The sequence below is a fragment of the Amaranthus tricolor genome, chromosome 6 (assembly GCF_026212465.1).
Source record: "Amaranthus tricolor cultivar Red isolate AtriRed21 chromosome 6, ASM2621246v1, whole genome shotgun sequence".
NCBI classification, from domain to species: domain Eukaryota; kingdom Viridiplantae; phylum Streptophyta; class Magnoliopsida; order Caryophyllales; family Amaranthaceae; genus Amaranthus; species Amaranthus tricolor.
In genome coordinates, this window is record NC_080052.1 from 22,883,961 (window position 1) to 22,896,148 (window position 12,188).

General features: G+C 28.0%; 1 protein-coding gene across 1 annotated transcript; it reads left to right on the forward strand.

The window, feature by feature from the left end:
- The first annotated feature begins 6,120 nt into the window (after positions 1 to 6,120).
- Positions 6,121 to 8,553, forward strand: LOC130815280 (1-aminocyclopropane-1-carboxylate synthase 7). The gene is made up of 3 exons (XM_057681695.1): positions 6,121 to 6,382; positions 6,775 to 7,067; positions 7,555 to 8,553. The coding sequence occupies exons 1-3, from the start codon at positions 6,209 to 6,211 to the stop codon at positions 8,432 to 8,434; spliced, it is 1,347 nt and encodes a 448-aa protein (XP_057537678.1). The 5' UTR covers positions 6,121 to 6,208; the 3' UTR covers positions 8,435 to 8,553.
- Positions 8,554 to 12,188: the final 3,635 nt, after the last annotated feature.

Consider the following 12,188-nt stretch of genomic DNA (forward strand, 5'->3'; position numbering starts at 1 on the left):
ACTCAAATTTTTCTTTGGAAGAAAATGTATTTGAATATAAGAAAAGGAAAACTATAAATGTTGTTTATTTTTTCTGTTCCACTCATTTTACATTATTTGCTATTTTGATATGTCTCACTTATTTAATATCATTTCTATTGTTGGACATAATTCACCGCTTTCTTTAAATTTTATTTATATATTTTAACTTTATTTTAATTTTATCCTCACAATTTATTTTCTCTATATATATAACAAAATATCTATTTTTTCTTAAAAACACTCTATTTATTTTGGTACTAATTCAAAGATACGGAGTAGCATGTATTTACAATAGAAACCTAATGCAATTACTTGAGTATCTTTACTCTATACTATGATCTGACCTACTCAATATTCTAGTGTTATCTATATTGACATCATGTAGTTATGATTGTTATAAGAGAATTCCACAAGTCATTTTCTTATTGGATGTGTATCTTCTAAGAAGATTATTGGCTCTCTTACATTAAGTTTCTAAGGTAAAACATGTAATAGGACCATAATGAGGTTTGCATAATTTAACAATAATAAGGATATGAACCCTATTATTATATATGAAGTGTCCAAGTAATAATTCCCATGTATATGAAATAAATTGATGTTACTCATAGGGATTAAAAAATTGACTTTGGATAAAGTAGCAGAATCAATCGTGATCACAGTAATAACACATTGATGCGGTAATGAGAGTGATGTAATTTTACTATAATGTTTATTGTCGGCCGAAAGTATGAAATATCCTTTGGTTATGGTCTCGAAACCTACAAATGTTAAATTACTAAAATATAGCATAATTTTTTTTGTCTTCTGCTAATTTTTAAATGGTTGTCAAAGGACCTCAATTTTCCAAATATCAAAAAGCAAAAAGAACCCATATACTCTTTGCTCCGTCCCTATATCCGTCATTAGTGTATGGCCTTAAATAATTACTATATAGTAATGATGCTATGTTAGAGAATGTTCCTTCTAGAAGATTTCCACTCCAATAATAATGTGGATATAGAGTACTAGCTTTGATTATTGACATATCAGATATCACGAGACTTTAATCATTAGCTTAAATTTTTAGTTTTGTTTGAGTTAGTGAATATAGGTCACAAATTCAAATTAGATATATCCAAATTTCAAGTGTAATATTTACGCCATATATAGGATATAATAATATTATAAGACTTTAACCATTAACTTAAACTTTTGATTAAGTTGATTCTCTGATAAATATAATCATTACTTTAATATTGACCGCCGGTGGATATTAGTATGTAATGAGTTCCTAATCTTAATTAACTAATGATGTCTTGAGATTTAGGAACTTTCAGGGCAACTAATACTAAGAGTCCTTTTCAGTGACGATTTATAAAGATATGAGATAGTCTTATTATACTTCTCTACTCAAAAACTGTTGACAACACTTAGCTGTTACAGAATCTTAGAACCTATGTCACTTATTTTGATCACGAAAGCCTCACAAATAAATAAGTGTGCAAGTAACTTCTAGAGTATGTAATGAGAAGCCAAATGTCACTTACCTAGTGGACATTAGAATTGGTCCTACTTTCTCCTACAAGTGTTTGAGTAGCTAAATCTGTATTTGAAATTAACCCGATTAACAGAAAATGAGCATGATTCAAGTCGATCATAAATAAACTATATATTAAAATTAAATTGGATTGTCATGATATTTATATACATACAAGAATCAAAATTAATTCGACTCTAAATACTCGACATCCAACCAAAAACATGGGATGTTTGAACTCCATATCCCACTATTGAAATTAGAGATGTTTATTTAGATTATTGGATTGATTTCAGATTAGGTGTTTCAGGCGGGTTAAAATCGAATCTTGTGTCTGTATTGATTTTTACATAATTGTAAAATCTATTTTAAAAGTCATGTCAAATTGAATTCTTTACAAGTAATTATATATATTGGATCATCGAGTATGTTTTGAATTCTCTAGTTGGAATGTTGGACTTCATCAATCTACTTCCTCCGTTCCACTATACTATTGCTAGTTGCTACATTTGATTTTTTACGCAATCAAATGTGTTGTTTTAATCATTTATATATTGAACTATACACATCTAAAAATTATAAAAACTTGATATTTTGAAAGTATGCGATTAGACTATTCAAATAAGATCCCACTTGACTATATTTTTTCTTACATATTAACGGTAATATATAAAATAAGTTTTAATGATGAATAGTGTCATTAATAATTATTTTAGAACGAAGGAAGTATTTACTTTGTACAACTGGTAATTTGAAGTTTAAACCTTTTACTACACCCAATACTGAAAAAAAGTTATTATTGTCTATAGCTAAAATCTTGATTTAAATTTTAAATCAAGTTGATTTGACTCTTTCTTTGCTTTAATTGGTTTTAGTATACTCTTTAAAAACTACCACTAAATGTTATGATATTCTTTTGTTTAACCAATGATATTTTATCACCTCTTTATTTTTTGTTTTATAGTAAAAATTTTATATTTTTAAAATGTAGATTGAGGTAAAACAAAGGAACATGTGGGATGTGTTGGGACTTCTTAACCAATGATTTTAGTTCCTTAGCCTTGGGAAAACCAGCAAACAAGCTAAGTATCATGGTGCAAAAATAAAATTGCATCATTATATACATTTTTTTAAATACTGCAAACGAAATATTGGTTATAAATTAAAAAATGTGTTTTAGAACGATGTGAAAAATCATGATCAATTTTTTTTTTTTAAATTTTTATATGAACTACTATTAATAGTAATAGCAACTTAATCTTTAGTCTTTGTTTTTTCATTAATGAGCTTCAATGCATTTCTTTCCTTTCTTTTTCAATTACTCCTTGTCAAAAAAATTAGTTTTGTATTTTGTTTTAGTATGTCTTATGCATTTTATTTCTATTTTTGGTCACCCACACTCTTTTCATTTAATGTACACATTTTCTTTTATCTTTCTGTAAAATTTATAAGTATTTTATGAAGTATCATTTTTACAATTTTTTTTTATTTCCCCCTTTAAGGGTGTTTGACAAACAGAAAGGAGAATTATAAAACTTTTAGTTGATACTCATCTCTTTCTATAAGTAAAGTCTCAATCTTTGTTTTTTTTTTTTTAAAAAATTTTGATCAAATTTAAGTCCATGTTACTTCTTTCAAATCAATAATTTAAGTTAGTGTTAGGTTTTCTTAAAAAGCTAGTAATTAGATACTTTCTTTGTCCTTAAGCGAAGTCACACTTTTTAATTTAATTACTTTTTTAATTCTTATTCACACATCATCTCTTACTTTTTGTTATTTTCTATCATGTCGACGCTAATTTAATACTAGTCTCTATCAATTCCATAATATTTGTGCTAATTATTAATACTTATGCTAAGAAATCCTTAATCCATATGCTTAATCTTAAAAAATGGAAGTCAAGGACTTTATAGTAAGATCTTTTGTTATGGTGAGGCATTCTTAACACTTGTCACTCTCTTAGAGGCTGAGGCTGCCAAACAGGCGTCAGCAACTACTTTCTATTGACCCCTTTTTCATCTTATAATTCATTTTTATTAATTCTTAATCTTTTTTTGTTGAATTGTGCACATGGATCTTCATAATCTTGAGCCGACAATAGCATATTCCCCTTGTCTTTAAAATATTTCTTATTCTATCCTTTCTCCTTTTTTTCATCCTTATTGTTGTATACTCAAATTACTTGATGCATGCTATTTTTCGTTCCATCGGGTGCTTGTTTTAAGACGAGTATATCATTATGCCAATTCCACCTAAGACAACGAATTAAAGTGTTCGAATGTATGTAATTTTACTGTTGTCAGGTGATAATAAAAATTTTGTTTTAGATTGACTTAATATCAATAAAAAGTGTACATGATAACATAGGTGAGAACAAGTGATTAGCTTTCCGTACCCATGACATAATAGAAGGAGCAAAGATTATGGAGATTCTATTTTTTGCAATTTATTTTGAAATGGGATTTTTACACTTTTACAAATTATTAAAGAAAATTGCATCAAATGTATTTTAAAATGTAATAGTTTATGATTGAATATTCGTTCATAAATAATAAAATTGACCACATTCCAGTGTTCCACTAGTCTTTCCTTCAAAGGGAGTATGGATATAGATTTGGATTGTCTATTTCCTTCCTTCACCAGACCCTGTTTTTGGCGATATATTAGGTTGTTGATGATGATGAAACAGTAATAACAAAATTAATCTCATAATAATCAAACAATTCTATAAAAGATGAAAAATTAGTATGTACTGCAAAACTTTGATTATATAAAAAAATACATCTTAAAACTAATTTGGGGCCCCAAATTTTTAGGGGCCCCAAATGGTCAGGCACCAAGTATGCTTAAAACCGCCCTTACATGACATGCATATTGTCGAATGTTAAAGGTGATTAAATGAAAAGTTCAAATAACATATCTGCACTTAAAAGTGCGAGTTCGTAGGGGCTTGATAAGGTGTTTTGCTTACCGCCTCGTGTAATTTGCCTCTAATGTGACTTGGAATTGTGTTACATTTTCATGAAGTTTTAAGACGTTAATTAAGAAGCTTGTTGCTTAAAATTGATGCAAGAATGGGTAATAAAATCTTAATTGAGGGTGTAATTTGTCTTTATTTATCGGAAAATCAGAATCAAAATCTTGTGTAAATTGGTATCTCATCCACCCGTCAGAATTTAACTACTGTCAGATATTATTCTTTGTATCATATGAATTCTCCAAGCATGACAGTATGCACTTTTTAGTTTGGTCTTCATTCTTGCCTTCTCCAAAGATTTTATTCGTCATAGGTTTTGGAACTGTGAGCGGTTACTCAGACACTAGTCTCTACGGACTCAAGAACTAAATATATGAGCAGAATCGTAGTCCTTTAATGAAACTAAAATACTATATTTTTTAGTTAAAATATCGTATTATTATTTAGTAAAATAGCAAGTTTCACTAAATAGAGTTTTAGTAGTGACATGTCATTATTGTTTTCAGAACATTACATTTTATAGCATTTGAAAATCAGGGCTTGGTTCCTCGAAATTTGAGGTTCAAGGCGAAATATTAATTAAGACCTCCTAAATATTAACTATTTGTAGCAAGTTTTGTATAAAACTGTTGCACCATGAGACGAACTCATATAGTTAGTTTATTTTTGTAGTTGATTACTTTAAAATTATAAATGATCTATTTAAATAATGTTATAAGTGACCACTCTAAGACTATAAAAAGTGATCACCTAAAAATTATTAGTGATCACTTTTAAGGTTATTAGTGATCACTTTAAGACAATATGTGCATATTAGACCAGCCAAGAGAGATGGTCTTATAGTGAAACCGTCTCATATGAAAATTTATATAACTATTAATCAAAGCGTTATTTTTCTTATATTTTTAAAAGAGTTAAAGACACAAGCCTCTCTTGCCCCTTCATAGGGCCGACCCTGTTGAAAATTAGAACATTTTAAGAATTTCAATACATAATTCTCAATAACAGTTACCATAAACATTACAATTACTTAACAATATTAATTTTCACAGTTAATTAGACAATTAAATATCTAACAACTACAATTATACGACTATATTATCTTACACCTAGTTAAACAACTATCAACTAGGCCACAGCTATCTTACGCCGAACAACCCAAAGGTAAGACCATATTATTTTTTACGGTTAATTAAACACTTAAAATATTCAACAACTATAATTATACAGCCACAAAGTTAAACAACTATTAACTACCCCATAGTTACCTTATGCCGAACAGACCGTCATAAGCCCATATTAATATTAAGATAAATACAAAACCCAATTTACTCAACCACCAAATTTTTTTATATGATCTGGTTCAAGGACTACAGAAGTTCTACAGTTGTCATGACAGATAAAAGTCATACTTGTAAAAGCTGAGATTTGATCTTGCTTACATAAATCCTCCTACTACTTAATTTATCAATCATTGGAAGCTTCACTATTTTGCTACAAATATTTTATTTTCTGCTAGTTGTAGACCTCTATATGCCTCATTTTTTGTTAAACCCTACCTATATATATGCACCACCTCTTAGCCTCTAACATGCATCACAAACACTAGCTAGTTTTCTCTCTTAAGATTAAACAAGCTTGTTGTGGGACAAAGTTCCCTTTTTTCTTGGCAAATACCCAAAAACTAAGGCATGGCTATTGAGATTGAAAAGCCTTCTAGTGTTGAACTATCAAGAGTTGCTGTTTCTGACACTCATGGTGAAGAATCTCCTTACTTTGCTGGTTGGAAAGCTTATGATGAAGATCCTTATGATGAAGTTACCAATCCATCTGGTGTTATACAAATGGGACTTGCTGAGAATCAAGTAAGTAACTGTTAAAATAACCCACATATAATACCACATGAAAAAATTAGAGAGAGGTTGACTAATATATATACTTGATGGGTTACTCCTCCTAATACCAATTGGTTTTAGGATGGAACCTAATTGGGTTTGTATGTAACTAACTCTCCTGTTATATGAGTTTTGTTGTGTACAAGTCTAATGACAAATTTATCATAATGAATATATTATGGACTTCAACCATCAGTTTAAGCTTTTGGTTCAGTTGATACTTTGACAATATAATATCAGAGCCAACGTGATGAGGGTAGAAGACCGTTGTGTGGGGGCATGTAACTTTTAGTTGTGTTGGTTTTTCTTGACGTTAACCTTTTTCATATTAGTTGCTTATAGTGTATTTGATGTTTAAACAGGTTTCTTTTGACATGCTTGAAGAATACTTGGAAAAGAACTCAGAAGAAAGTAACTGGGGTAAAACAAAAAGTGCTGGGTTTAGAGAAAATGCTTTGTTTCAAGACTACCATGGACTTCCTTCATTCAGGAAGGCAATGGCTAGTTTCATGGAACAAATTCGAGGTGGTAGAGCTAAATTTGATTACAATAGAATTGTCCTCACTGCTGGAGCTACTGCAGCTAATGAACTCTTAACCTTCATCCTAGCCGACCCTGGTGATGCTTTGTTGGTCCCAACTCCTTATTACCCAGGGTACGTAACCAAACTCATAGAATACATATAATATCTTATACTATACATAACTATTAGAATATATAACATATCATAAAGCCTCAACCATCAGCTTAAGCTTTTAGTTGAGTTGGTTCCTTGAGATGGTATCAGAGTCAACGTGACAAAAGTTCACATGTTTGAATCTCAACCACCTCTCATTTAAAGTGGAATATTATAGAGTTGTGCTAGCTGCATCCACACTTCTAGCCCAAAGTATACTCATATGAGGAGGCGCATTATAATATATGATATATTCTAAGGCCTCAACCGTCAGCTTAAACTTTTAGTTGAGTTGGTTCCTTGATAATAACATATACTACTATATCCTAGGGCTACAACTATCAGCATACATACCTGGGCTTGATCCCGATTTTCTAGCCTACCCTCAAATCAAAAAAAAGTAATCTAACTAAAATTCAATCAACTCATTAATTTGTAACTAACCTTAATGCATTTCTTTACACAGATTTGACAGAGACCTAAGATGGAGGACTGGTGTGAACATTGTACCAATACATTGTGACAGTTCAAACAACTTCCAAGTAACCCCAGAAGCATTAGAAGCAGCATACACCAAAGCACAAACCATGAACATGAAAGTAAGAGCAATATTAATCACAAACCCATCAAACCCATTAGGAGCCACAATAAACCCAAAAGTCTTATCCCAAATCCTAGACTTTGCATCATCAAAAAACATCCATTTAGTCTCAGATGAAATCTACTCAGGCTCATCCTTCTACCCAGAAGACTTCACAAGCATAGCAGAAATCCTAGAATCTAGAAACTTCCAAGATGCAGAAAGAGTCCACATAGTTTACAGCCTCTCCAAAGATCTTGGACTCCCAGGTTTCAGGATAGGCACAATATACTCATATAATGATCAAGTAGTAAAAACTGCAAGAAGAATGTCAAGTTTCACCCTTGTTTCATCTCAAACACAAAAACTATTATCTTCCATGTTATCTGATCAAAAATTCACATCTAATTACATTAAAACTAACAGAGAAAGATTAAGAAGGCGATACGATATGATCATAAATGGGTTAAAAAAAGCAGGGATTGAATGTTTAAAGGGAAATGCAGGATTATTTTGTTGGATGAATTTAAGCCCTTTTCTTGAAAACCCATGTCGGGAAAGTGAATTGGATCTTTGGAATTCAATTGTTGAGGAAGTTAAGATCAATATTTCACCTGGATTATCTTGTCATTGTTCGGAATTTGGTTGGTTTAGGGTTTGTTTTGCTAATATGAGTGAACATACATTACAAGTTGCATTGAATAGGTTACATAATTTCATGCAAAGAAGATTTTACAAGGAAATAGATTATTCTAATTATGAATAAATCTAGTTATCCTTTTTTTAAATCTTTTATTTATTTATTTTTTTGACATATAGGTATTATTGTTTTGGTGTAATTAACACCTTTATTAATAAGTTGGGATTGTCTAGAATCAAATGTAAAAGATTATTTGATTAGTTCAATGTATAAAGTTCTTTTTTATAATATATATTTGTGATTCTTTTGCGTTAATGTTGGCGTAGAAATTTTTTGTATGTGCCAAGCATTTTTATGTTTAGATAATGCATACGGTTGTTTCGATGAAATTATAGATTCATAATTCTTATCTTTAGTATAAGCTTACGTAGATTTCAACATATAATATCTCAGTTTAAGTGAGAGTTACTTAATAAAATTGAGTAATAATTTTTAGGGATAATACTAAGTATATAAAAAACATTAAATATTAATAATAGTTATTTTATTTTACCCACTAAAATAAAAAAAATGAAAAATAAACCAAGCATAAAAAAAAATTATTGTGTATGTTTGGTCTTGGGAAACTAAAACTACTATCTAAAATTGTTGACTTTGTTATTGTGCATTTGACAAATATGGTAAGTTTAAATCTGAATGATTAAAATAGCATGCATTTTGTGTGAGAAAAAGTCAACCCTAAGCATGCAAGAACCCTCTATGTCCACAAAGCCAAATTGGTGTCGTGAACCATGTTGCTTTACTTTCACATTTCAACTTTATTGTAAATTGCTCAAAACTTTGAAAGGTAATAAAGTCAACAGATCTGAGTTCGGTTTTCTTAATTTTTTATTCTTTAATTACATAGAATTTAGGAAGACAAAAAGATGGTATTACCTTAATCAACTCATTTGTCCAACTTTTTTTATTCTGAAATAGTTGTTATATTATGGGTTTTGACACTATTTATCATTTAAGTTTGTTTTATATATTGAGTCTATTGTTTGAGAAAAAATATAGTCAAGTGGAATCTTGTTTGAATCGTCTAATGACATACTTTCAAAAATTAATTTTTTATAATTCTTAAATGTGTATAGTTCAATCTATAAATAATCAAAGTAATACATTGAATTGCACAAAGTCAAATATAACAAGTACAACGGAACGAAGGAAATATGACTTTGTCAAGTACACAGTTATTTAATTTTAGAATAATTTACCAATTATAGTCTTAAATTTTTGGCTTTTTGTGAATTATAATTTTAATGTTTTTTTTGACTTACAACCATCAAAGTATCAGTGTCTACATCGTTCAAACCAAATAATTTCGACCATTTTACCTAAAATTTCAACTATTAAAATGGTAAATTCTGTGATTTAGCGTGAACGCTGTAGACATTTAAACTTTGGTAGCGTAATTCACAAAGAATTTGATCTTAAAGGCTGTAATTCAAAAATTATTCTTAATTTTATAAAGAAAATCTAAATGTAGAACAAACAAATCAAAATGATAGGATAAGGATTTCAAATCGGATTATTTTTGGTCGAGTCAACTTTGTTGGTTTATTTTTGGGTTGGATTGCTTACGATTTGAATTGATTTAATGGATTAGATTTTTTTACTTTTGGAAAAAACCTTATCATCAACGTCAAAAAAAAATTATAAAATAATTGTTATAAAAAAAAAAAGATGTATCGGTTTCGAAAGGCTCACAAACAAAAATAAAAATTAAATATACAAAAATTGACAAATTTGCGAAAATCGATTAAAATGGTTATGTAGAGGTTACAGTCCAAAACCTATTTGATTTTTTGTTTTTAGGTCAAGATTCCTTTCTAGTCAAGTTTATAAGTGATAATTACCTAATTTTCGGGTCATATTTCAGGTCAAATTTAAATTGGATAAAAAATTAACAATTTTAAATTAGGGAGGGGATTTAGAAAGAGAGATATAGGAAAGAAAATACCAAAAGCGCTTGTGGCTCAATGGATAGAGCATCTGCATGTGAGGCAAAAGGCTTAGGGTTCGCCCCCTGTTGGGCGTAGGTAGCAGTTGAGAGATTTCTTGACTGCGCGCATCTTTCTTTACTCCCTCCTTGGGAGAACGGATATGATTTTTATCCGTATCTTTTAAGAAAAAGAAAAACCTCCTACCCTACTCGAACCCTGTCCTTTATATTTTTTTAGGAAAGAAAATAATGTAACTTTCTAAATTAATGGTAATAGGGCATTATAAAGGACATTAGAAAGCGATAATTGTAAGTTGATATGGAAGATAAAATAGGTAGATAGATCCACATCAAATACTTATTCTGAAATTTTTATACCCTTTTCAAACTCATTTTATCTCCATCCATTACGCCCAATTAGATAAACACAACAATTATATCCACCTTATACATGTCTCGTATTTACTCAATGTTCACAGTATAATGAATAATCTAAATAATATTATATAAAATAAAAATTATGAATTGGGTGGGGTGAATACGAGGTGGGTATAGGACAGGGCGCATGAGTAATGAAATAGAGCGAGTAAATATAAGGTGAATAAGACCTTGTATCCAACAAATATTCTATCCATAATGTATAAAATTTTTCGTAACTCACAATCCACCGAATTCATTACTATATCCTCCCAACATTAAAATTTTAACAAATCTAAAGAAACTTATGTAAACAATTACTTTGTTATTAATCCTTCACCAACTACTTGATCACTATGTCATTTATGGCTCAACTTAGGCGAGTTTAAAGGGATTTGATATATTCAATCTTATCTTTATTAGTCATCACATAGGAATTGTTCTACTTGATTTTTAATAGTAAATATCATCTATAATCTCACACAAATAAAAAAAAACTGATAATTTTTAAAGTGAAATTTGCAAAGAAACACCTTTTAAAACCTCTTTTTTGTAAATAAACACCTTTTATAATTTTTTTTTGTAAAAAAAACACCTTTTAAGAGACTTTTTAAAAAAAAAAAACCTTAAATCAGTTTCCGGTGACTTTTGTCAACTTTCCGGCGTTGACTATGCCAGTCAACGCCGGAAAATTGACAAAAGTCACCGGCATCTGATTTAAGGTGTTTATTTTTAAAAAAAAGTCTCTTAAAAGGTGTTTTTTTTACAAAAAAAATTATAAAAGGTGTTTCTTTACAAAAATTTTTTTTTTAAAAAATTATATTTTTTTTATTTTGTTTTTATTATTAATATTATTATTATTATTATTATTATTATTATTATTAATTATTATTATTATTATTATTATTAATTTTTTTTTAATTTTTTTTAAAATTTTTTTTTATTAATAATAAAAATAAAATTTTTTTAAAAAAATAATATTAATAATAAAAATAAAAATAAAAATAAAAATAAAAACAAAAATTTTAAAAAAAATAAAAAAAATAATAATAATAAAAAAATAAAAAGTATAAAAAAATATAAAATAACAATAATAATAATTAAAAATAATAATAATAAAATTAAAAATAAATATAAAATTTAAAAAATATTTTTTTTAAAAAAAAGAATAATAATATTTATTATTATTATTATTATTATTATTATTATTATTATTATTATAATTCTTTTTTTTTAGAAAAAAAATTTTTTTAATTTTAATTTTATTTTTAATTTTATTATTATTATTATTATTATTATTATTATTATTATTATTATTATTATTATTATTATTATTATTATTATTTTAATTATTATTATTGTTATGTTATATTTTTTTATACTTTTTATTTTTTTTATTATTATTAATTTTTTTAAAATTTTTTTTTAACTTTTTTTAAAATTTTTGTTTTTATTTTTATTTTTATTTTTATTATT